At 45.6% G+C, this 26,117-nt stretch overlaps 2 protein-coding genes across 6 annotated transcripts in view; one reads left to right on the top strand and one right to left on the bottom strand.

The window, feature by feature from the left end:
• The window catches only part of LRTM2 (leucine rich repeats and transmembrane domains 2), a 40,176-nt gene extending 30,183 nt beyond the window's left edge, over nt 1–9,993 (top strand). Inside the window, exons 6-7 of the transcript XR_006288763.1 lie at nt 918–925; nt 9,982–9,993. The gene's annotated coding sequence lies outside the window, so the exon portion shown is untranslated. The remainder of the gene's footprint in view (nt 1–917; nt 926–9,981) is intronic.
• The window catches only part of CACNA2D4 (calcium voltage-gated channel auxiliary subunit alpha2delta 4), a 203,355-nt gene that overhangs the window by 77,098 nt on the left and 100,140 nt on the right, over nt 1–26,117 (bottom strand). For all 5 annotated transcript variants that reach the window (XM_037877774.2, XM_043540197.1, XM_043540189.1 and 2 more), the window contains exons 22-26: nt 25,801–25,898; nt 22,995–23,088; nt 21,492–21,587; nt 16,846–16,973; nt 13,714–13,794 (exon numbers count right to left, since the gene is read on the bottom strand). In XM_037877774.2, the coding sequence (XP_037733702.1) occupies nt 13,714–13,794; nt 16,846–16,973; nt 21,492–21,587; nt 22,995–23,088; nt 25,801–25,898 (497 nt within the window). The remainder of the gene's footprint in view (nt 1–13,713; nt 13,795–16,845; nt 16,974–21,491; nt 21,588–22,994; nt 23,089–25,800; nt 25,899–26,117) is intronic.

Below are 26,117 nucleotides of genomic sequence, written 5' to 3'. Positions count from 1 at the left end.
CCAGAATAAGTGGTGCAATGTGCAAATCTCTGCTCAAACTGGCTGAGGGGGTCTGACTGCTATTATTTACCATGGCAGTAGTGACCAGTGGCCCTGGTCAAGATCAACATCTGCTAGGTGCTAGAATACTGTTGTACAAACACACAGGGAAACAGTCACTGCCCTGAAGAGTTTACAATCTAAAAAGAGAACAAATGGCTAACGGGAGGAGGAAAAGAAAACAACAGACATACAAGCACAGCCATCAGCATGATAACAGGAGCATATCTTGTTAGTTGGGGGGGGGGGGGGCGGGGGGAGGGAATTGTTCTTTGTTGCTAACATAAATGACCCATACTTTAGTATGGGATCCTGGGCCTAGCTGCCACTTGCTCTATTTTTACTGCTTACTTTATTCATCCGAGCCTAATGTTCCTTGTTTGGTATTTGAACTCTTATTAGGCGTGGGTTTTACCATAGCACGTAGCCATCCTAGTCATGGACCTGGACCCCCTTGTGCTAGGTACAAACACAGGACAAAAGGATCGGTCCAGCCCCCAAGGGGCTAACAATCCAAACACAAGACAAGAGGCAGAAGATGGATACAGACCAATAGGTGATTACAAGGAAGAAATGAGGCAATACTGGTCAGCATGATCAACGGTGGCATTTGCACACCAGCATCCCTGGGGCTGCTGAGGGCTAGGTCAGCCGTAAGCTGCTCTAACGTAATAGCCCCCAAAGGGCTGTTCTGCCAGCTGGGGATTGCTGGAGTGCAGCAGTGTTCTAGCCCCACCCCTTGCCCCACTAAGTGCCGTTCCCAGGCCCAACTGCTCGCTTCCAGGGCACTGCCCTTCTACAGTCTATGGAACTACTGCTCAGTGCACTGAAGTGCTGTTTTCCCCACTCCGAAGTTGACTGCCATGCAGGTGTGGAAGAGGGAGCGGTTTGTGGAGCTGCTCAGGGATTGGATGGTGGGCAGGAGGGAGTGGCATAGAGATGGAGGAGGCAGACATAGCAGCAGCAGGTGATGGGCCGGGAGCGAGTTGCCCTTTCCCTTCTCCGCCCAAGGTACCCAGGGATTCTACTGCTTTCTCTGCCAATGGCGCGCAATCCACCTGGCGCACCAGGCTGCCTTACATCCAGGTAACACCCCACCAGTGCAGAGAAGTCCCTGCCCTAGAGCAATGATGTCACCCGCTGCAGCTGACGATGACTGCGGGGGAGGGCACTGCTTTAGAATACCGCAGTATCTATTTGTAAGAATTGGTCTACACATGGTTTTTTTATCACTGTAACTATGTCAGTTTCTGAACCAATATAATTGAAGTGGTGCAACCCTTTAGTGTGGGTGCAGTTATATCAGTAGAAAGGTGCTTATGTCCATCTCACTGATTCCTGTAAGTTTTAGCCTCTTTATACCAATATAACTGCATCCACACTAGACAGTTGTATTGCTTTAACAATACTGGTTTCTAAACCCGCATCCCTGTAGTGATGCCACAGCAACAGAATGGCTGATAAAGACACCTGCACCTCATTTCCCTGCCAGCGGGTAATACACATCATACAGCCAAGAGTGAGGGTGGAGAGAGACTTTAAATTGGTGAGCAACCGCTTTTCAAATGAAAGGCTTCCCACGGCTGTCCTTATGACTTAAGCTCGATTTCAACTGGTGGCCTAGAGGTGAATGATTTTATATCCTATCAATCTCCCAGACCAGTCAGCTTCAAACACCTTTTGAAAATCTTACTAAGCGCTTTTGAAAATCTGGCCCCAAGGATGAGTGCTGTGCCCTTCATCCTGCTGAACCTCAGGTCGCCTTCTGTAAAATGGGGAGAATAATCCTTCCTTCTCCCACCCTTTGTCTGCCTCCTCTCTTTAGACTGAATGCTCAGGGGCAGGGCCTGTCTCTTACTATGCCTATGTGCAGTACCAGTTTTGGCTGAGGTCCTTAGGCACAAGTGTAATGCAAACATTAAATGATGCTAGTTTTGAATTTAAACAGAGAGGAAGATTATAGGATGAGGTCAAACAAAATATACCCTTAGCTCCTGAATCCCTATTTTGATGCCCTGTCAGTTCTGCTGGGCAGTCCAGGACTTTCCTCCGTGTCCCAAGACTTTGCAGGTCCCAGCTTGGCTCCCATCCCTGACCCATGGCAACAACAGCAAGGAGCGCTTGAAAAGAAGCCCATATTTGTTCATGCTGTGAAAGGAGATCAGATGCCAGCCAAACAACACACTCGAGGAGAAGGTCATGCAGTAAAAAGAGACGTCACAGGCAGCCCAGAGAGACAGCTCAACTCCCGTTCAGCCTCCAGCAGTTGCACTGGGACTCTAAATCACTAAAGGAATATGTCAGCAGCTGCAATGTGACTGCAGTGGCTTCCCCCTGAGAGGGCTAAAGCCCCAGATTACTGACTCACATGGGAGAACAGTTGACACAATGTTATTTAAAGCAGGGTTAGGGAGGATTCAATTACAATTATTGCTAGTGAAGTTAGTGCTAGTGAAAGGTACTGGATTGACATCCCCAGAGACTACCGCCCTTCTTATTAATTATAATTAATATCCTAGCCCGTAGTTAATATTTGCACAATGCTTTGAAACTGCAAAGCGCAATATATCTGGTAGGTATTTTTAATTCACAAAAACAAGTACAGCAAAGGCAGTAGCAGTACAAGCTTCTTCTACACTGATCCCCACCTATGACCGATTCTGGGTCCTGGCTGGCCCCTACAGGCCAGTTTCAAAGGGCCCTAAACTATCCAGAAGTGGCCACCTAGGAATACCTTTTGGCGTTGGGTGAGACCCCCGGGGGCCTAGACCCAGAAAATAGTTCTATGCTGCTCCCCCTCACAGCCCCTGGTGTAGGGGTATGGCCAGAAGCAGGAGAGAAGGGACTTGGCCAGAGCACATTGCACTCTATCTATTCTGATCCATAGAGGGCCACTGCAGTACAGCATAATTTAGAGCAGCCCCAGTTTTGCTCTAGTTTACATATCCGGAATCCAAAAGCTGCAAAGAAGGTGCTCAGTCATCTTTGCCCCAACCCGTCTCAGGTCCTGCACTGATCTCAGCTTGACTAATATGTCTTCACCCTGACCTGGAGGCAGCACCTCTAGGTTTGAGAGGGTAGTTTAGTCTCCCGCCCATTCTGTCCTGGGCCTTATTATTGACCCGAGCTAACAATGGAGAGGAGTAAGGCTCTCACATCTGATGACCAACCCCTGCCCTTGCCCTCCAGTCCCCTGTTCCTAATTATTTTGTAATTCTCTGACAGAATCCAGGTTTATGTCACCTTGTTTCTTTGATTTTGAGGGTTTGCCTTTCACAGCATTGAGGGGAGTGAAACTCAGCTGCCAGAACAAAGGGGACACAGCTCTTTATGTATTTGGAGCTCCCCAAAGGAAGAGGTTGCTGTGGGGGCCTTGCTCCTTGCAGGCCCTGTTAAATCCCAGACTTGAGTTTATCACTGCATGTGTTATGGATATTTTGGAATGCACTAGAATCTCCCCAAGCATCACCAAGTCAAGCACATGACAATTACAGCCACTGGCAGGATGACAGGTCATTTCACAGATGACACTTTTTAAAACGGCATTTTAAAAAACCCTCCAAGTCCCTGTTTATAGGATTCTGAAATAACTTCTCCAATAACTACAAACCCATTCCATTATACTGGGAACAGTGCAAATTCTGAATAAGAAGAATGAAAGACATTATATACATGTAAGATCCTAAAGTGGTTGCAAATGTAGGTTCCAGTCCAACAACTGGCTCTATACAGGCAGACCCGGATACTTGCACTGAAGTCAATGGGGCTATGCACGGGTTCGGGGACAGCCCATGCGGATCCTTTGGGGCCTGTACAGAGAAATTACTTTGCACCTCACTGTTGTGCTGCCACCTCTCGGGTGAAATAGGGCAACGCTACAAAACTGGGAGAGAAGAATACCTGAGTCAATGGACAGTGCGGAGAGGATTTCAGTACATAGAAAGGCATGACCCACCTGGAACTGGCCATGTCTTCCAAACACGTTTACCCATGACAAGAATCATGGTATCTTTAAGGAACACATGTAATCAGGCTTTCATTTTTGTGTCTCAGTTGAAAACACCATGATCCAGTTGCTCAAAGGTATTTAAGCTCCTAACTTCCATTGAGCTGAGGACCTGGGCCCATGTTCCTAAGTACACCTCAATGCTGCACCCAGAGTGAATACCTCTGGACATCAGTGGGTACTTCAGTCTCTATTCCATTTTATTCTCAGTTGGGAATGCTAGCCATAGTTTCAGTTGATGGCAGTTTTTATGGTAACGTCTGTGATGAGAACAATCAACTTATTTCACAGCAGTCTCTGAAGAGCCTTGGATTGGTAATAATTTTAAGAGTACTTATGACCTAGACTGGATTTGAAATGGTGGTTTAGAGGTGAAAGAATCCATATGATATCATCACTCCCCTGGGAAGTCAGCTGCTTCTCAATGGCCAATAACACTTTTAAAGGTTTTATTTTCCCTTCAATTTCAGTGGGCTATGGTAATACCAGGCTATAAAATATTTAGGAATGACAGCATATGGTGCTCTGGGTGGGGAGTAGCATTATATGTAAAAGAAAGCATACAGAGTCAAACACACTAAAATTTTTAAATGAAACAAACTGTATCAAAGTAACTCTGTGAATAGAAATTCCATGTTTGAATAAAAAGAGTATACTACCAGCCACCTAAGTAAGATGGTGACAGTGACTGTGCAATGCTAATGGAAGTCAGAGAGGCTACAAAAGTAGAAAGTGTACATAGGTGATGAGTTATATGGGCCCGTGGTGGTGGGCCCGTGTGCTCCACCAATATTTAGGAACGTGGGCATGGCTCCACCAATGTTTGGGATTACTGTGCTTTGGGGCCCCCTGTGCTTTAGGGGAACCTGGGGTCCAGGGTGGCCTGGGGGATTAGCAGGGGGGGTGGGGGGGGCGCTGGTGCTGGCAGCAGCAAGCAACCTGGCTCCGGCCCACCCTGCTCCGCTCCGCCCCGCCCCGCCAGCTCCCGGCGTTGCTCAGGGGATGGAAGCCAGAAACAGGCAGGGCAGAGGCTTGGGGGAAGGGGTGGAGTGGGGGCAGGGCCTGGGGCAGAGTGGGGGGAGCGTTGTTCCAGGCCGCACATCCCCCTAGGGACAGCCCTGCATGCATAATATTTTGTTGTTATGGCCACAATAGTTAAGCTTTTGTTTCCATTCTGGTTAAAATCCCCCAGACATCTGCCATCCGCAAGAGCTGGAAGATAGGACTTGATAAAATGCTGTCTTTTTGCTCCACTGCTAGCCATGTCAGTTTGAGCTATTACTATTCAAGGCTAGGCACAGACGACCCTGCAACAGTACGCTTTAGTGTGATGAAGAGAAGTGTCTTTCCACCTAGCAATAAGGCCATTCTTATCCACATTTCTAAGACATGAACTATTGTAACAGAACAATTTGAAAATCCTTTCAGGACACGTGCATAATATACAAATCAAGTAACCTGGATATTCAGCAGTTTCTTAACAGACTTGCCTCCTGTTCTTTTATTCCTCTGGTGCTGAGCCATCTGCACTTGAAAACATGATTCTCTCCTGCATGTGGGATGGGGGGAGAAAATCTTTTGAAGTGATAAACACCCATTTTTTCATGGTCTGTGTGTATAAAAACATCCTCACTGCATTTTCCACTTTTATGCATCTGATGAAGTGAGCTGTAGCTCACGAAAGCTTATGCTCAAATAAATTGGTTAGTCTCTAAGGTGCCACAAGTACTCCTTTTCTTTTTGCGAATACAGACTAACACGGCTGCTACTCTGAAACCTCTCCTGAATTGAAGTTCTAACTCCAAGATGGCTGGCTAAAACACCCAAACTTCCACTTTCCTGAGTTCCTGCAACAAAACTCCAACTTCCAGAGCAAACCTCAAATTCAGCTACCTCCACTAACAGATTTCCAAAGGGTTGCTTTGGTTATACTCAATGCTCCTTTCCAGAATATTTTGCTCCCTCTGGAAATACCCAAAGCTCCCCACATCACATTATTGTTTTCAAGCTTTCCTGACTAAGCCAGAAACATTAATTGGACTGAAATGTGGGATATTTTTTTTTAAATTAGGTTCCATAAAAACGTTTGTAAAATAACGAGTGTATGGATTAGCCTGTTCCAACAATACATTGGCCAGCAGAGCAGTAGTGCAAGGTAGGAAGTAAGTTGCACCATGAAAGAGCTCCATAACATACTTCCCTCTGGAGTAAAGGGGAACCAAGGAAGGAGTGTGACTTTCTAAGTCACAGTTCTTTCCCAAGGGTCCTCATGGTGTGAGGCAGCTATGCACTGTCCCTTACCCAGAGCCAAGAGCAAATGTTCAGTCTATCCCTTATGGGGCATATTATTACCAACGCAGCTCCAAAGAAATATGTCATTAATACTAAACTACTATCTCTAGTAAATCGGATAATATTGGCAAAATTGGAACCTGTCTACCTGATCATTGATCCTAATTCCTAGGCCTCCATGGAATGGTTTCACATGAGTATAATCTAATTATTTAATATGCAAGCAGCTGTACATGCATTTTATCAAGTTCTATCTTCCAGCTCTTGTGGATGGCAGATGTCCCGCCCCTAGTAGCTAGTCATAGAACTTACAAAGGGAGAAGCAATTTTTGATTTAGTCCTAAGTGGAGCACAGAATCTGGTCTAAGAGGCAATGATAGCTGAACCACTCAACAATAACAAACATAATGTAATTAAATTTAATATCCTTGTATGTGGGATAATACCAAAAATACCCACCACAGTAACATTTATCTTTACAAAGGGGAACTACAGAAAAATGAGGGTTCTTGTTTGATGGAAATTAAAAGGAGCTCTCTCAAGGGTTAAATGCCTGCAAGCAGTGTTATGTTCCTGTACCAGATATGGACTGCCTACCAGAGCATGCTTCTGAGCAAGATACACACCAGATGTGTTCATCATAAGATTCTTTAATGCTCTGCCAGGTATGGCTTAGGTTAGTTTAAATAAGGTATATTACACACAATGCCACTTAGTGGCTGTGGTCAGTCTAGAATCCTCGAGTCGTCTTCTTCTTGTTCTGCATCTGCCACCTGTAGAGTTTGCTCTGTTGATTGTTCTTTCTGAGGGATAAATTGTAGTTGTCAATAGTTTCTATTGAACTCTCCACAATCAGTCTTGATCACATGTGATCTAGGTGACAAATTCTTGTTCTTTATAACAGCAGGAGTTTTCCATCTTTTTTCTCCATCCAATTTTACAAGAACATAGTCACCAGGTTCTAGACTTGGCAGTTCTCTGCGTGATGTCTGTTATAAAAGTGTTCATCAGCACTCTTTTCACTTTTATCAGATTTGGTTACCCTCTTCATGTCTAGTCACTTTGGGGATTGGAAAAGAAACTAAGTTGGAACAGTAGTTCTGAGTTGTCTTCCCATCTGGCATTGTGATGGACTATATCTAGTAGTTGCTATTGGTGTTGATCTATTACTCAGAAGGGCAATGAATGATCTTCCTTCTGTAGGATTTTCTTGACTGTCTGTACAGCTCTCTCAGCCTCTCCATTTGCTCATGAGTAATGTGGGCTACTAGTAATATGATCAAAATCATATTTCATTCAAAAGCACAAATTCTGCTGCAGTGAATTGTGGTTTGTTGTCCATCACTAGTTGTTCTATAATACCTACATGAGCAAATGTGGACTTCAGTTTTTCAATTGCACTGCAACATGTTTTGTCTTTCAAGTACATTTTTTCTATATACCTGGAAAAATAGTCCACGAAGACCAGGTAATGATGTCATCTGAATTCAGATAAATCTGCAGCTAGTCTCTTCTAAGGTCTGTCTAGGAAAGGTGTTTTTAGACTGTATGGGTCAACATTTTCTCTTAAGTTGATTCTTACTGAATATCCTTTCAAATCTACAGTAACTTCAAATCCTCTGTTGAGTTCTTCCAGTTTTCACTTTATGCCCATCCTGGCTCCCACACTGCGGCTGAAAAGATTGTTGGTCTTTGATCCTTTGATCACATGCTCTGTGATCATTTGTCTTTGTAAGTTGTTTCTGTGGTTAACTGGCCCATGTAGTTCAGAATACTTACAGGCCTAGTCAGAGCTATGTTAGGTGACATCAGCACTGGGAGGGGTTGGGGGTTTACACTGTTCAGGCACTTGAGAGGTGATTGTAAGTCCCTTCTGAATATTCAGTTTCATACTCCAGCAGGCTCTGTGTCATCTCAGGTGACTGATCCCAGAAACAATGGCTCTTGGTTATCTTAATATGAGTCCACTCCCTGACTGCTTTGGTGCAGTCAACAACTGCAAAATGTCCACATTTCAGGCATTTATTACACCATGCAGCTCTGGCTGGACATGCATCATCTCTTGGGATATGACCTTTTTCATACCTTGTGCATGTGGGCTGAAGTTTGTCCCTCTTAGTTTGGTAGTTCTCTCTTGTTGTCCCAGGGGTTTTATGATAATGACTTTTAACAGTCATGCTGGGTCTTTTTACTGCTTCTAAGCTAGTTTCTTGTTTTTCAAGTTTGGCCAGTTGCTCTTGGTTTTGCTGTCTCATAAGCTTAGACTGCTTTATTATTTTAATAGCTGAACGTGAGCTTAGGTCTCTTTTTAATTGGAGCTTCTGTGAAAGGTTTTATCTGTTAACCCAATAACCAGCCTGTCTCTGATATTTTCATATTTTGCATTCCCCAAATCACAGTTTTCAGCTAACGTATGCAGAGCTCTTATAAAACATTTAACATTTTCCCCTGGTTCTTGAATTATCTGGTCAAAACATGCTCTTTCATAAACCACATTTCTCTGAGGTATAAAGTATGAATCAAACATAGCCAGCTATGTACTCCTAGGTATAAAGTATGAATCAAACCCTTTTATAGTCATCTTTGTGACAGTCTTCATTAAAGTCAAATGATTTAAAGCTAAGCTCTGCCTGCTTCCCCATAGCATAAAATAAGATACAGGTATATCTCCAGTTTCTCTGTGGAGCTGGTTTTCAATTTGAAATCTTGCAAAATACTGCTTCCAGTATATCCAGTGTGAAAGTTTGTTAAAGCTAACAAGGAGTCCAGTGGCACCTTAAATACTTACAGATTTATTTAAGCATAAACTTTCCTGGGTAAAAAACTCACTTCTTCAGATGCACAAAAGCTTGTGCTCAAATAAATCTGTTAGTCTTTAAGGTGTCACCGGACTCTTTGCTGTTTTTGTGGATACAGACTAACATGGCTACCCCCTAACATTTGTTAAAGCTGTAACTCTCTGGGGCATTGAAGAGTGGCATGTTGATGAGATCCTGCAACGTTTGTTGCTTTGTTCCTTCTATCTGCAAGCTTTGTTGCTGTTTTCCTTCTGTTTCTTTTCTCCTCTGACTCTAGTTTACTTCTGCCACCAGGTCATGTTGCTGTGCCAGATATGGACTGGCTACAGAACTTTCTTCTGAGTGAGACACACACCAGAGGTGTTCATCATAAAATCCTTCGATGTTCTGTCAGATATGGCTGACGTTAGCTTAAATAAGGTATTTTTCCAAGTGGCTGAACAGTTTAGCATTCCATTACAAACAGCATGGGGGCTATTTAAAAACACCATAATAGATACTCGGAATAAACGTATACTCCAAATCAGAAAAGACAACAAAAGGACCAAAAGAATGCCACCACTGATAAACAGAAGAGTAGTGAAGGCCATTTGAGGCAAAAAGGCATCCTTTAAAATTTGGAAGTCAAAACTTAGTGAGGATAATATGAAGGAGCACAAACTCTGACAGGTTAAGTATAACAATGTTGCCTAAGAAAGTATTTGAGAAGCAACTTGCTAATGACGCAAAAACTAACAGTGAGAATTATTTTTAAGTACATCAGAAGCAGAAAACCTGACAAACATGCAGTGGGCTCACTAGATGACCAAGGTGCTAAAGGAGCACTCAAAGAAGACGTGGGATAAGAGAGAAGGTCCTCTCATGGGTCAATAATTGGTTAAAAGTAGGAACCAAAGGGTAGGAATAAATGGTGAATTTTCACAATCAAGAAAGGTAAACAGCGGAGAACCCCACGGATCTGTGCTGGGACCTGTGCTGTTCAATGTACTCACTCATGGTTTTGAAAAGAGAGTGAACAGTGAAGTGACAGAGTTTGCAGAAGATACAAAATTATTCAAGATAGTTAAGCCAAAGCTGGCTGTGAACAGTTACAGGGGAATCTCACAAAATTGAGTGACTGACAACAAAATGGCAGATGAAATTCAAATTGATAAATGCAAAGTAATGCACATTGGAAAAAATAATCCCAACTACACATATACAATGGTGTGTATATTCTAAATTAGCTGTTACTGCTCAAGAAAGAGATCTTGAAATCATAGTGATTCTGGTCACCCCTTCTCAAAAAGAATATAGTGGAACTTGCAACATTTCAGAGAAGGCAACAAAGATGATCAAGGACATGGAATGGCTTCAATATGAGGAGAAACTAAAAAGATTATACCTGCTCATCTTAGAAAACATACAATTAAGGTATGATAGATATATGATAGAGGTCTATAAAATCAAGAACAGTGTGGAAAAAATGAATAGAGAAGTGTTATTTACCCTTCCCCAGAATACAAAAACCAGGGGTCACCCGATGAAATTAATAGGCAGCAGGTTTAATACAAATAAGTGGAAGTACTTTTCACATAAGACAACTAATCCATGGAACTCATTGCCACGGGATGTTGTAATGGTTCAAAGTATATCTGGGTTAATAAAAGGACTAGATAAGTTCACGGAGGATAGGTCCATCAATGGCTATTAGCCAAGGTGGTCAGGGACACAACCCAATGCTCTAGGCAACCCTAAAGCCTGACTGCTAGAAGCTGGGAGGGTAAGACTGGGACGGTAATGCCCTGTTCTGTACACTCCCCCTGAAGCTTGGGCACTGGCCACTGTTGAAAGACAGGATCCTGGGCTAGGTGGACCATTGGTCTGGCCCAGTATGGCCGTTTTTGTGTTCTCAACCTCAATAATTATATTGAAAGACTGAAAACTTTGAGGGACAGCCCCTCAAATGGTGTAAACAGCCACACCTCTATTGACTTCAATGGAACCATCATAATTTACACCAGCTGAGGGCCTGTCCCTTGCACTCTTTATCCAGTATGGATAAAAGTAACCTTGGCTGTGCTAGTGATCTTCTTACCCAGTCTCAGTACCAAATGCTACTGTAAACAGGACACTAGCATTTTTACCACCATGTCATCTCACTCTGATCACAGAGGAGAAGCAGAGTCTCTGATGGATTTCAGTGGCAGCCCATCTACTTTAAAAAAAAAAAAAAAAAAAGAAGAAGTAAGACTGATGAAAACTGAAAAAAAATCCTTTGAGTTAGAAGCTACACCTAATGGGCCGCCTAGTCCACCTTCCTGGATTATATCATGTTTGATTTAATGATCTTAAACAAACTTTGGTAGATGGTAGTCAAACTCGGAATGTCTCTGGTTACAGTGACTCTATAACCTGTTCTGGCAGCTTGTTCTGTTACTGAACTGTTGTTCAAATTATAAAATTTCCCCTAACATTTAAGATAAAATTAGGAAAATTTAGTTTAAGCACAACAGAAACTACCAAGAGACACCTTAAATTACCTCTGCAGTTTCAGCGGGATGTGGTAAGTATTGTAAATTGTTTAGAATTGCTCTGGTTAGTTAAACAGCTGTTCCAATTCACCCCAGAGGTGGTTGCATTTCAGTGGTAAGTACTGGATAATTGTAGATTTTATATAGCAGTTTGGGACCTTTTGGAATAAAAAGCGGGTGACCCTACCAGCATCCTAAAGTCAGAGGGCAAGGAGCTCATTGGATCTGGTAGTGAGTTTCAGCTGACCTGATGAGTTTAATATTCCCCAACCCACTAATGTCATAACCTGTATCTAAAAGGTGTCATGTAAGATATCAATAAAAAGCTAATGCTGTACTGATCATTCATATTATTGTGTGTACGGAGGACAAATTCACAATTACAAACATCTTGGGAATTGTGTTCTTGAAGTGTGCCTGCCAAGCAGGGCTAAACTTATATCCTACCCTAGAAAAAAGAATGTGATCCTGCCCCCAGAGAGGTATTTCCAGACAACGGGAGTGCAATTTACGTAGCAGGTAAACAGGACCATTGAACCAAGGAGGGGAGGATACAACCATCCAACATTTCAGCAAGGGGAGGAGATGGCAGGACACAGATCAATCTGCATTTTAGCAAACACCAGTGAAAGGAGAAACCATCATGAAAGCTCTTTCACCAGGAAACTCCATGTTGCCTTCCTCAGAGCTTGAATGAACTTTACTTTGGTAGGTAACTTTCAGAAGAATCCATTTCAAAGGTGCACTGGACTATAAAAAGAGGGGCAAAGAACACCAAGTTATCTTTCAGCTAAGGCAAGTGAACCGAGTACTTTGGATTTTCTGGGAGATCCTGACCAGAGGGGTGGTCAGCCAACTTGCTGGAAGGTAGATTGATAAGGAAACTAACTTGAACAAAGGCTGTAGCTTGTTGTGTTAAGTCTTAGCCTCTAGAAAGCATTCTTATGTGCTTGTAACTATTTCTAACTCTATCCTTTGTACTTGAACTCACTTAATATCCTCTCCTTTTGTTCATAAACTTGTTTTATTTTGAATCTAAACCAACCCAGCCCTGCATTTGATTTAAAGTGAATGTTAACTCCAGTTGATGTGGCAAGCTGCTGGGTACTGTACCTTGAAAGGAACAAACAAACTATCTCTCTGAATGGTCCAGGAGAGAGTTCATCGCTGCAGAACACACAATTTTGGGAAAATTTAGGACTGGGGGCTGTTGGGACCATCTTGCCACATGTAACTAAGGCTGGTGGAGGCCAGAGTGTGGCAGCAGTATAACAAGCAGGCTGCTGGAAACAGAGCGCTGCACCAGGGCTGCTTAACACATAGACACTCAGTGTATGCTTGTCTGCTGACTGGAGCATCCAGTCAAGCAGCTACAGCAGAAGAGCATTTTGAGGCACTCAGGGTTACAGGGCAGGCAGTGACACAACCCCTTACTCGTCTGGATTGCACCCCAGAACGTGACTGGGTGTTCTATAAATGTGAGATCATTATCTTCCAAGAGCACACATGGAATTCAGTGAAACTCATTCAGAGGGAGCAAAAGGCTCAGATTTACAGGGAATGGTGGGAATTTACAGGAGAATTTCAAAGTCAGCAGAATGTCCACTCCATCAACAAAGGTTAGTTTCCAGCTCTACTGATACTGGAGGTACAGGCACATCTCATTCCTTTGAAACTCAGCATAAGCATCACAAATACTTCATCAACCCAAAGGCAGTACAATGATCTCAAAGCTCCAGAACTACCCACTGTGCAAGCTTTCTGCTCTACAATCAACGACTGCACCAATCCATAGACTCATAGATATCAGCACCAGAATTCACCCTGTTAATTCACCAGTTCCCTCTCCCTGTGCCCAACGCAGGACTGAGCCATGCTGTATATTTTCTAGTGCTTTGTCCAGTCCAGTTTTCGATAACACAAGTCATGTAGTTTCCACCACTTTCTTAGGAAGACAATTCCACAGGCTAACAGATCTCACTGTAAGGAAGTTTCCTCCCTGCAAGACATTGTGCCACCCTCTTATTCAAGAAAAAAATAAAAACCTGTTCTTGGCAGTGCCTACCTGCAGCAATAGCTGTCTTCCCATCCACAGTCACAGCAACAGATGTGCTCACTGTCACCACCTCTGGTTTGCCACCTCCCTCTGTCAAGACACAGATTTAGCAGATTCAGTTACTTTCCCTCTGTTGCCAGGGATCACACACAGGAGCTCTTTACTGTCCACAGAGAAAAACCACTGAGATCACTGAAGTAGCCAGCTCTGACATGGACTGGGTGCGTGGGGGGGCCACGTGATAATAGTGCACAAAGGATACCCCAATGTTGAAAAGCTCAATTCTAATCTCAAGCCTGAATCTCCCAGAGCACTGAAGCATCCTGATTGGCAGTTCAGGAGCCCGGATTTCCTCTTGGTGGAATGGCCCATGAGAGCAAGGATGTTGCCCTCCAAATAAGAAAGTACATACCCCCTGAGAAGCTGCTACAAGACTCAGCCAACCTTCCTGCCCACCTTAAGTTTGTTTACCTTTCTGAATAAAAGGGTTGTGTCATTACACGCTAAGGCCAAGTTTAGGGTTCAGTTAGACCTATTTAAGTCTAGAGGAACAACACACAAGTAAGCCAGTCCTTCTTCCTCCTTGTTTTCTGGGTGCTAGGAAGCCTCAGAACGCATTGCACCTCATGCCACTGGTGCCTTTCTGTGTGCATGGCTGCTACGCTTTCTCCTGCTGAGACGGTATAGGTTAACTGCACCGATTTTCCCAGAATGCACTGGTACACACACAACGTTTAGGCAGTGTTCTATGAGTGAATACACAAACATGGTTCAGCTATTATTCTGAGGCATAAAAGCAGGCACAATTCAAACCGTGGACTAGATTGTGCCATTTATAGAACAGCTCTGTGTAAAGGGCCCTGTGGCCCCTGTACCCTGTCCCAGAAGGGCACTGGGGAAGTTGTACGTCAGGTAGGCATAGCCTCTTCTGGGGCTGCACATGTGCATGGAAGACAGCGCACTAAAACAGAGCAGGTTGCTTCTGCTGGTGCACCAGCCCCACTCTGCAGGCCAGGATGGAGGAGGGATGAGGCCATGACCTCAACTCCAACAGGATTCTGGCCCCCTAACTCCAAGTAAAGGCCATCACAATCTGGCCCTGTGTAGGTTGTGCCACACACTGGATATAAAAACCATGGTTGCCCGTGTAGTCTGACCTGCACCTGAGGCAGTGTGCCATTTCTTAAGTTGAATTCAATCATTTTAGTCTGTAACTGTCCTAGGGACAAATTCCAGCTTTGTAGGTTTTTTCATTTTATTGGATTTGCTTGAAACAAAAAAAATAGGGGCTGTGGTTTCTTTTTCACAGTTACCGGGGACATTTTGAAGGTCTGTATTTCTGAGCATATTTATTCTGCCACTCATTCCTTCGCGACATACTGTAGAGTTCAGTGCTTTACCCCAGCAGATGGAGTAGGTCCTTCGTCCTTCCCCCCAGTCCCAGCATTTGTCATTGTCTTAGTTCTGCCTTCATCATTCTTGTTGGTGTCTGATGCGTCCTGAACATGACATTGCAGCTGCATTATGTGTTTTAGCCTGAGGTTGTGTGTGGATTTCTTTGACTGAAGTCAGACTGACTTGCACAAGGGCACTGCACGCATTGAGAGAAGCACTTGTGAAACACAAGGACTTTCCTGCCAGATGATGTTCATATGCTTTGAGCCTGATCCTGCACTCCTTGTGAACCCCAAACTCCCTGTGACGCCTGTGGGGAATTCGGGTAGATGGCAAATGCAGGATCAAACTCCCTAGAGGGAGGTCATGTGAAGTTCCTGGTCCTGCTGGGTAACTCATGTACAAACAGGAAGCGTGATCGTGTGGTGAAGGCCCTAGACTGGGACTCATGAGATCTGTGTTCTATTTCCAATTCTGCTACTGACTTAATATGTGACCTGTTCTCACTGTTCTCACACTGGGTGTTGATAGGAAGCTACTACAGGGATGTCAGGAAGTCACACCCATGCGGGGTGCCAATGTCTGACTTTCTAAGCCCTGCTCTATTGCAAAGAGCAATGAAAGTTGCACATAGTCTGGCAGAAGATGCCTCTTGCCACAACTGCCACCTCTGCTCTTCACTCGAGTGGCTACTCTTTAAGTGAGGTATACTTGCGGGGGAGGGAGGAGAGGAGAGCACGGATGGAAGGTTTAGTGTGTTTTCTCTCCCCCTCCCTTTATATCCTGGTTCATCTTCTGGATCCCATCTTCGTTTTCTTCTCCGTGCTGCTCACTTCCCCTCCCACCTACCCTCCCACCACAATGCTACAAAAAGCTTTTACAGCGAGAGCGCTGAGCTCCGTGACAGTGCCTGAGTGCAGGGGGCTGGGGAAGAGCACAGAGGGGATTTCTGCCTCCATTGCATGAGCGTCACATAGTATTTTGTTCTGATTTTTCTTCTTATGCTCTCCTGTCCTCCTCCACCCTGGCACAGGTCCCTGCAGGCTCTGGAGATCACATAAGGGACAATCACATCCTGAGCACAGACACAACAAAGCTGCTAGTCAGCTGTCATTCTGGGACTCCAGGGCGTGAGGGGATGCCTACCTACACTACAGAACCAGCATGAGACTCAGCGTGTTTGGTGGGGACCATTGGCATGCTGTTGGTGAGGGGAGTGAAGTTCCCCCTCCCCCTGTGAACAGCTCATTTTCCCACTTGGGAAAAATTTAATGGAAAACCATGAAAAAGTGACTCCCGGAAAAATCTCGCCTCCTCCCACCTGGCCCCCTGCTCATGTCCTACTTGACTGCCACTCAAATCATTCCAGCCAGCTAGCCTGCATGTCCTTCCTCTACTTTGCCTCACAGCCCTTCCCATCTCCCCTCACTTGATTCCTTGTCTTCCCCTGCCCAGCAGACTCATGCATCTTTCAGCAGCCCCGTCCATCCTTCATCTACTCCAGGCCCTGCAGCCTCACCCATTCTTCACCCCTCCTATCCATGTCTTGCTATGAGGCGTCTCCCTCTTTCTGTTCTAATAAGCAGCCCGAGGATGGCTCTCACCATCTCCCCTTGTGTAAGAGCTTAGTCTTGCAGGAAGAGGATAATGAGGTGAATGGGGTGGGGACAGGGAGCGGGGGACTGTGAGTGACAAATTTATTTTCTCCACCTCCCTCCTTTGCTGTAGTGCTAAGGCGAGGGTTACCTGAACCCTCTTCTGAGGTGATGCTGTAGATGAAGTTCCCTGGAGGATGCTCTGCTGCTCGGCGATACCACAGGGGGAAGTGATCCATGGTGAAGATACTCTCCTTGTCCCCCAGGGTCAGGAACTTCCTGTAAGGAAGAAAAAAAAAGTGAAAATTGCCACCTTCATCTGGGACAGGGAAACCTACTTCTCCCTCCTCAGCTGCATTCAGCACAGTGCCTGCCTGGGGGCATGTTCTGCACTTAGCATTGTCAGGACACCAACGCAGCGTCAGGATAGTTACAGGCTGGTGACATACTAAACTTACAGTCAGATAGCACCTTTCACCCCAAAGGACCCCAGAGCAGTTTACAAACTATATGCAGTACACAGGCTTCCGTCAGTTCATCCACTGCTGAAATGCAGTCATTGCTGGGGTGGAAGCTGGCTGCTCTTTCGCAGCACACAGGTACACCAGGTATGTGAAATGGGAAGAAAGTTAACTGTGTGCAACAAACTGCAGGGAAGAACTGAGAGAGACAGAAAGACTCATGCAAGCACAGTGATTGGAAAATTATGGTTCCCACCCCTTCTTTCACAGGAAGGGCTCTAGCATTTTTAAAGAATGAGTTGGTTGGGACAAGTCATAAAGTCAAGATGTCCAAGATACTTCACTGGTGGTGCTGGGGATGTTGAGTGTGTGACCTGCACATGAGCCATTGGAGCTGCATGGAAGGTTATCAGAAATATATTTTCCCACCTGACTGGCAAGAAATCGGTGCCTCCTTCCTCACTATTACAGAATGGCCTTTGCCTTCTAGGCCAGATTATGGCAATGGCCTATACCTAGAAAGCTGATCCAGCACACTGCAGCTCATCTCTGAGACACACACCTTGGCAAGAGAGTTGTGTGCAGTGCCCTACATGGACTATCCATCACACCCCAGAGTTACTTTAACTCTGAGCTGTAGTACTGATCTACAAAGCTCTCATTGGGCTGGGCCTGACAACCACCAGGACAGTCTCTCTACGCCAGCAGTTCTCAACCAGGGGTCCAGGGCCGGGGGCAGGGGCACCGGAACAGGGGGACCAAGGGGTCATGGCCCTCCCACTTTTGAAAGTTGATGGGCCTGGCCATTCACTTTTCGTCACATACCTGGCACCGTCCTCTTCCCCCCAAGTTCCCGCTCTCGGCCCGGGTAAGAGCAGCCCAGGGAGCACGGGCAACCGTGGGGAGCTGCGGATCCTCCACCTGCCCAGGGTGTGGGGCCTGAGAGCAGCTCCTGGCCCATGTCCCCGCCCCCCGGATTCCCCACCCAGGGCTCCCCACAGCTGTATGGGTGACTCTTACCATGGCCCAGCTGCAGCTCTTCAGCCCTTGAGGCCTGGCTTCTGGCTTGGCCAGGAAGCGGGGGCCCCAGGGAAAGAGGAGGGGCAGGCGTGTGGCTTTGGAGAGGGCATGGCCTCATGGTTCCCCCACTTTTAGGAAGACTCCACTGCCCCTGTCAGGGGGTCCACCAAGCAGGGCCAGTATTAGACTCGCAGAGGCCCAGGGTGAAAGCTGAAGCCCCACCATGCAGCGCTGAAGCCCAGGGCCCCGAGCCCGGCCACCTAGGGCATGGGGTCCTGGGCAGTTGTCCTGCTTGCTGCCCCCTAATGCTGGTCCAGGATTTTATATACAGAAAAGCAGTTGTTGTGGCACAGGTGGGCCAAGGAGTTTTTATAGCATGGTGGGGGGGGGGGCCTCAGGAAGAAAACGGTTGAGAACCCCTGCTCTATGCAACCCTCCAAGAATTCTCCAGTCCACAGAGTCACTACAACTAATAGAGCCTCGTGTCAATCCTACGTCTGCCAAGACAGTGCGATTAGGCAGAGGACCCTTGGCTACAGAAGATCATGCTGAGCCTACACCTCTTTTTTAAGAACAAGTCACGCCTCTTTGCAAAGACCTAACCCCCTCAGTAGAGATGGTTGTATATACTGTCACATACAGAGTAGCAGCCCCTGTATATAACCTGGTCCTTACATATTCCATATTCTCTCACCTCCAGTAAAAGGAGAATACAGCGGTCCATTTGCAGACAAGCAAGATAAAATTACTTTTAAGTAAGGCACAAGGCACCTAAATACTATGGTGGCAGCTGCTTTACAAATGCTACTGCTGTAGACAGATAAGACAGCGGTTAGGTTTAGGAACACATCTGAGCATACAGAGAATTATCTGCATGAACCAAGAGCCTTATTTCCCAGGTTCTTCGCTTCTTGGATTCTGCTCAGCATGTCACATAGATCTTATGACTTTTTCCAGATTGAGTCACCAGGTGGTGCTGTTGTCCACATCTCTGTCCACATCACCCGCCAGCACAGGCTGTTCAGCCACCACACATACCCAGTGGTAGGTGGGACGGGTATAGCTAATAAGTAACATCCTTGAAGCTGAAACTCTTTACCTGCCATTTGGTGAGCAGGCAGCACATACTTCACTTAGTCCATCCCACTAGAGCCCGCACTAACATGCATAAGTCATCTCTATTGTGGGTAAGAATGAGCCACAAAACTGAAAAAGGGAGATGCAAGGAAGTGCAAAGTAAGAATCTGTGCTGTGTGGTACCCTGCAGCTCTGAACAATCCTATATCCCTGCCCAGAGCTGCAACAGCATATATCTATCTGTAGCACTGTAGGGATTGTGTTACTCCAGCTAACATCTGCAATATGGGTGTATTAACAGGTGTTACCATACGCAGGGGGAAGAGATCTCGTTACCACAGGTCACAGCTGTAGTATTAAAGTATCAACAGGTGCCATGTGTAGGTGAAAGGAACTCTGTTAGTCCAGGTAATGTCTTAGGAGACATCACAGGGATCCTTGTGCAGATGAGAGGCCTGCACTTACTATGCCAGTGGGACTAATTACCCAACCAAAAAAATGTTGGATAAAATTTTCGAAAGTGTGTAAGTGATTTGGGCTCTTAGGTGCCTGAATCACTTTGGAAAATGGGACTTGGGTGCTTTAGAACATTTTACCCTCTGTCTGAATTCCTTTTAAAATATCTAATCCCGTTCATGCATTCAGCTCCCAAGCGCAAGAGTGAGGCTGTGAAAGAGATCACAAGGAAGCCCTTTTATTTGTGTAGTGGGGGAATGAAGGCTCCTAGTTTTCTGACTCAGTCAAGGACCAGGAACTGGCTATGGTGCTCAGTGAAAAAGAGACGGGGGAGGGGTCTGAGTCTTGCCTGATCAAGAAAACAAGTTATAGACAGAGCTAATGACCAGGTCAAGAAGGGCAAGGGAGGTCATAAGGGATAAATGATGCCCCCCTTATAGGGCAGCCAAGTTCCAGAGACTCATTGGAGCTTCTCAGACCAAAAAATTGATCTATTCTGCACTTGCCATAACATAAACCATATCTGCGGGGAGCACCAGGAATAACCAGGTAACAGACTTCCCTGCAAGATCTCCACTTCTTCCTCCCCCTCCCCGATTTCTTTATTTCAGAACTTTACTTTTGCTGTATATTTTGACATAGCAATGACTGGTCATTTATATGGTTCTTTCCTTTCCAGAGGATTTGGAAGAGCTTTACATACAATACACAGGAATCCGCCACTGAAATGCAGCCACCACTGGAGTGATGCACCTGCAACCCTTTAAAAGCACAGAAAAATGATATGTGCCAGCAGTATAGGACAGGGAATCAACACTGCCTTCCCACAGCATATTGAGTCAAGTTCAAGGTCTTGCTTCCTATCTACAAAGCAGTCAATGGCCTGGGCCCAGTATATCTGACAAGTCTGCTCCTCAGGTACAATGGAACTTTCTGCCATAAGGGTGAAGCTCATTTGTGCAGGAAATGGAACCTTCTCAGGGGCTGGTCCCAGACTGTGGAAGAAACTCCCACAGGAATGAAGGACCATCACAAACTTCACCACCTTCTGCTCCAAATGCAGGGCACACTTCTTCAGCCTACTTTCTAACAGGAACTCAAAGCAGCTGAATAACTCTAAAATAACTCTAACCAAAATCCTACCAAGCCAAAACACTCCACTGCACACACGATTCTCCCTCTAGGGAGAGGATGAGAGAGAGACTGTGACTACATGTGACAGATGTTAGTCACATTGCATAATGCACCCCCGGAATGTGTTCAGATACTATGATGATGAGGGCAGCATAAGAATCTGTATAGGATAGAATATCCAGCAATTGAGACTGCAAGGGGAATTGAGATAGGCAGAGTATTACTAGCCAAGTTGGAACGTGGCCCAAAAGCGAAAGCAAAAGATACCCCCCCACATACTCTCATAAAAAGTGTCACTGGAGATCTTCTGGCTGTAATGTCTTGGCGACACCCCTTTTATTTCCTGACCAGGACTTCGGAACAAGCAAAGAAAAGATTATGTCTCTCAGAAAAATTAGCCTACATTTTACATTGAAACCAGTGCATTCTGGGACAGGTTTTTGCCATATAACAAACAGAACAAGCACAGAACAGTGCCCCGCCCTATCCTTTATGACACATCAGACAGATCCACTCCACTAACCCCTGGTTGCTTCCCATTCTGTTCTCCGTAACCCTGGATACTGTTGAAGGCACAGTGGCAATTTCATGCTGCTCCTTCACAGAGACTAGAAGAAACTCCTCAGTGAAGTTTCATTTTAGGACTTGCCTGTTCGAGAGTTTCTCAGATCCCACATACAGGAGGCTCCTCATGAGGCCGGCTCGAGTGCCCAGAAATGCCATCTCGACCCCCTGCTCAGCCTCACTGTGGGACAGAGAGAGAGACCCACAGGGGCAGAATTAGTTCTCAGAGCTAGAACTAAGCCTGCCATGTAGTAAGGACCTTCAGAGTGGAGATTCAGAGGGCAACACATTGGAGCGGGAGGTTTCTTAAGCATTTAGGACCAAATTCACCTGTGATATAATGCCACTGCCTTCAGTGGGGTAACACCAGAACTGATACATTTGAAAATCCGAGCGGGAATTAGGATTATTATGATTTTGCTATTCATTCTCACAGTCACACTTGTGTGATTTGTTCATTTTGTCCCTTTACAGAGAGAACTTGAAGTCCTCTACTCCTGACCGCCCAGCTGCAGGCTGTTTACATATGGGGAGAGAGATGGGTTACTCAGAGAGAATGGGTGTGCCCCCTGGGCTGAACCCAAACTCTGTCTGGGACAGGGAGATTAAGGGATGGTGAGGGATGACGTAACTGAGTGGCTCAGGGCGACCCTGCTGGAGTTGTGGGTAGCATAGACCTGACATTGTTGTGAAGAGGCTCACAGTGTAGAGGGCCAGCTGCTACGGACGGGGCAGTGTCTTTTTAAGTGAGAGGAATGTGCTGGATGATAGACTGTGTCTACACTAGGTCTTGCTGGCAAAAATTTCTGCCATTGCTACCACTCGTTCAACTCTACCAATGGGAGTCCAAGTGCAGATAAGACAACCATGGCTGCCCATTTTTATAACACATGCTGCAAGTAGATCTGAACAACACAGTGTTAAAGTGCTAGTGGCCCTAGATGCCCAGGTGGTAGCAGCCGTGGTAAAATTTTGCCTCCAAAAAAATCCCAAGTGGAGGCAAGACCCTCTAGATTTATATCCCTTCTCAGTCCTGGCAGCAGCAGTCCAAGCTTCCATCTGTGTACCTCAATCCTGATCTGAAGGCACCATCCATAAGTGTGACAGGTAGGTCAATTTCCATGGCCCATTCAATCCTTGGCTTTAGTGTCAGTAAGAGCCGACTAGTGCCAGCTGGGATGATATTTTTTGTGATACAGTAGAAGCTGGACTCAGCCCAATTCACTTTATGTAGTTCAAGGAACAGTTGTCACATGGTAACAAAGCTTAGTCACTACTGTCCTTGGGTGAGATTTGAACTCATAACTTTGAAGTGTAAGTTTCTGTATCTATTACCAATACCTCAAATGTGAGATTCTTCCTCCTTGGAGTCCATTCCTGAGAGGGAGATCCATGTCCTGCTTCTGTTTCTGTGATCAGCTTAGTGCTATGTAAGGATCTATTATGGGCTCTATGGGACAAAGGGAATCAAGCTGCTCCTTCAACTTGGCCACAGAGCTTCCACCAGGGAATCAGGAGACCCTGTCCAAACTCCCAAGAAGTCCATGGGATCTGAATTAATTTCAGCTGTGTTTTCACATATACTTACTCAGACATGTTGAGGGCCAAGGCTGTCCAGTAGGCCTCCATTGGCGCAGTTACCACAGCATCAAACAGCACCTCCTGGACCAAGTCCTCATCACCTGAGCAAAAAACCCAAACATGATGAGGCGTGAGAATGGCAACATCCCTCTGCCTCCTAGATATCCTTTAGAGCAGCAATGTTACTGACCTACCTTGTGGTCCAGTGGGTTGAACAACAGGGAATAAAAAGAAGACCCTACTTGCATCTGCTGACCATCCCAGGGGTGTCTCACCTCTGGCTGAGAGGACAGCATGGCAACTCTCACCAGGGTGTGACCAAGCACTCCCACAGACTGTCTAGCAGCAGTCATGCACACAGCATTACAGTCAGGGCAGCTCACCGCCATGCTGTACATGAGTGGCAATGACCCAGACTCTGGGGTTCCGGTGGTCACTTTCACATGGCAGTTCAGCACACTGGTCACTCTATACACAGTTTTAAAGGGTCAGAGGTCACCCTCTGTCAGCCCAACAGCTTGAGGGGTTGAAAGGCTGAGCAAACAAAACAGCGTCAAAAGAATTATTTATTCCCCCGCCCTTTTGGTCTTCACCCCTGAACTCACTGAACAGGCAGTCAACAACTGTGGCCTTGACTCCCTCTCCCTCAGTTCTGGGTCCCCTCTAATTAAGCTTCTGCCCACTCCACTCCACTCCACTCAAGCTGCCTTCACGAAAGTCTCGAATGATCTCTCTGTGGCCAAATCTCAGGACCTCCACGCCATTCCTGTCCACCCTGACCTCTCTGCTTTTGACAGTGGATCACACCTCCTTCTTGAAATTTGAAATCTTGTCCTCACCAGGCTTCAGGGATGCTGTCCTCTCCTAGTTTTCCTACTCTTTGGCTGTTCCTCTAGGCTTTTTCTAAATGTGGATGTAAAGATGTGTTGTTGGAAGGAGTTTGCTAATACTTGCTAAACAGTTGTAAAATCTGGTGTGGACAAGGCAGCTGAGCCTAAGCTTTAACTTGACCTGCTTGGCACATATTAAAGTGTACACTGGTTTATCCACACTAGACTTTTGGAGCGTGTTACCTAACACCATCTAACAACACACCATTAAATCCTAGTCTAGACAAAGCCTCTGTGCCCTGTTTTAAGTGGGTGGTCCTCCTCCATTCTCCCAGAAGATCCCACAGGGCTCCATTCTTAGCCCCTTTTTCTTCTCACTCTAAAGCTTTACTTTGGGAGATCTCATCTACCTTAGATAGCTTCCTCACCATCTTCATGCCATTGACTTGTAAATATTCTTCCTCAGCCCTGACTTCTGTCCATCTACTCTGTCCCTTTTTTCAGTCTGCCTGACATCTCCTCCTGGATGCCTCACCATTAGCTTAAACCTAACATAGCCAAAACTGAACCCCTTATCTTTCCTTAAAACTCTCCCCACTCCCCCCATTTTCTGCTATTATTGACAAGACCCTCTTCTCCCTGTCACAGAGACCTGTAAGCTGGGGTCATCTTTGACTCCTCCCTCTCCTTTACATAACACATTCAGGTCATGTCCAAATCCAGCTGCTTCATCCTCCATTGCAAATCCAAAATCTGAACTTTTCTTTCTGTCCACACAGCTAAAACTTTCACCCAGGTCCTTATCATCTACCTCATTCTCCTCTCTGACACATCACACTTCCTTCCAGTCCAGTCCATTCAAAACAAAGCCACTCAGACAGTCTATCATTGACCTTTCCCATAATTCTGTGTTACACCCTCCCTTCTTCCTCTGAATCCCTCCACTGGCTCCCCTTTCCTACCTCAACAAGTTCAAACTTCTTGTCTTCACCCTTAATGCCCTTCACTACACTGCCCTTCCCTGCTTATTTGCTCTTCACTCTTATAGCATCATTCCTGCATTCTTCATGCCACCAATTATACCAGTTTTGAACAGCCATTTATCTGCATGTCCCACAAAGATCTTTGTGCTTTCTTCTATGCTACCTCTTATTCATAGAGCACCCTCTGACTTGATCAATAAGGCCACTACTCTTTCCTCCCTCACATCCCTCCTCGAGATGCACTTCTGTGCTGATATTTACAACACATCAACCAGCTAACGATGTGCAGGTAGACCAGCAGTTGGGGATACTTGATTTCATTTAATTCAAAACCCAAAGAAAACCCAAACATACTTTCAGATGATTTGAAACTGTCAGGGCACATCAAGTAGTGCAATATCTAACCTATGAATCCACGTGATCTTTTCATGACATTTGTCCTCCCTTGTTCATTTCTCTCCTTGGTTCATCACAACCACTTCGTCTACCCTAAAGAGCTAATGACTGAATTTGAAGTAAGGCAGAGCTTGCCTTTTATCTTGTGTTTGAGGGAAGGCCAAACACAATGGTACCCCAGCTCTGAAAAGGGCCTTTGGGATCTACCACAATACAAATAATGTTATTACTATTGTTTTAGGACTACACAGCTCTGAACTACACACAGGCACTCTTTCTTTCCTGGCTCTCCACACAGCTCTGTCAAATATGGCCTACAGCACCCCCAGCTAATACAGGCCTGGATCTCTCCTTAACAGAGACGTTCAATCAGGTTTAATTTTGTGGTAGTTTTGAAATGGAAACAATCATTTGCTGGGGATTAGGATGGGGCCACTCAATTTATTGCCACTTGTGAAGTGAGCAAGTGTTTGAACTCAGCTCTGCAGATATGAGCATAGAGCGCATGAGCTCAGTCTACCACCACTCAGCTTCCTGCAGCCCTTCTCCACCGTGGAGAGGCACAGGAGAGCTCCAGTAGGTCACTTTCATTTCCAGCTCTCACATTCCAGATCGGATTCCTCTCCTGTGAGGAAGCGGATCATGGCCTCCAGCTGGCTGAGCTTCCGGTGATCTGGATCAATATCGGTGATGCAGTAAATCCTGGCGGCAAGGAAAGAAACACAGAAAATCACTTTCAAGCAAACACACAAGGAAAATAGTGATCTGGAAAAAAATATTGTAACAAATCCTTGGCCACCTAGGAATTTCAGTTGTCACTATGCTGCACTCCATGGGTGCTCAGAACTTAACAACAACAGCATGGATCAAACTCAGCTCCTCCTGTTAAAAACAGAACAGGATGATACCACTTGCACTAAA

Source organism: Chelonia mydas, chromosome 1 (assembly GCF_015237465.2).
Source record: "Chelonia mydas isolate rCheMyd1 chromosome 1, rCheMyd1.pri.v2, whole genome shotgun sequence".
NCBI classification, from domain to species: domain Eukaryota; kingdom Metazoa; phylum Chordata; order Testudines; family Cheloniidae; genus Chelonia; species Chelonia mydas.
This window is presented reverse-complemented; position numbering and strand designations above follow the sequence as displayed.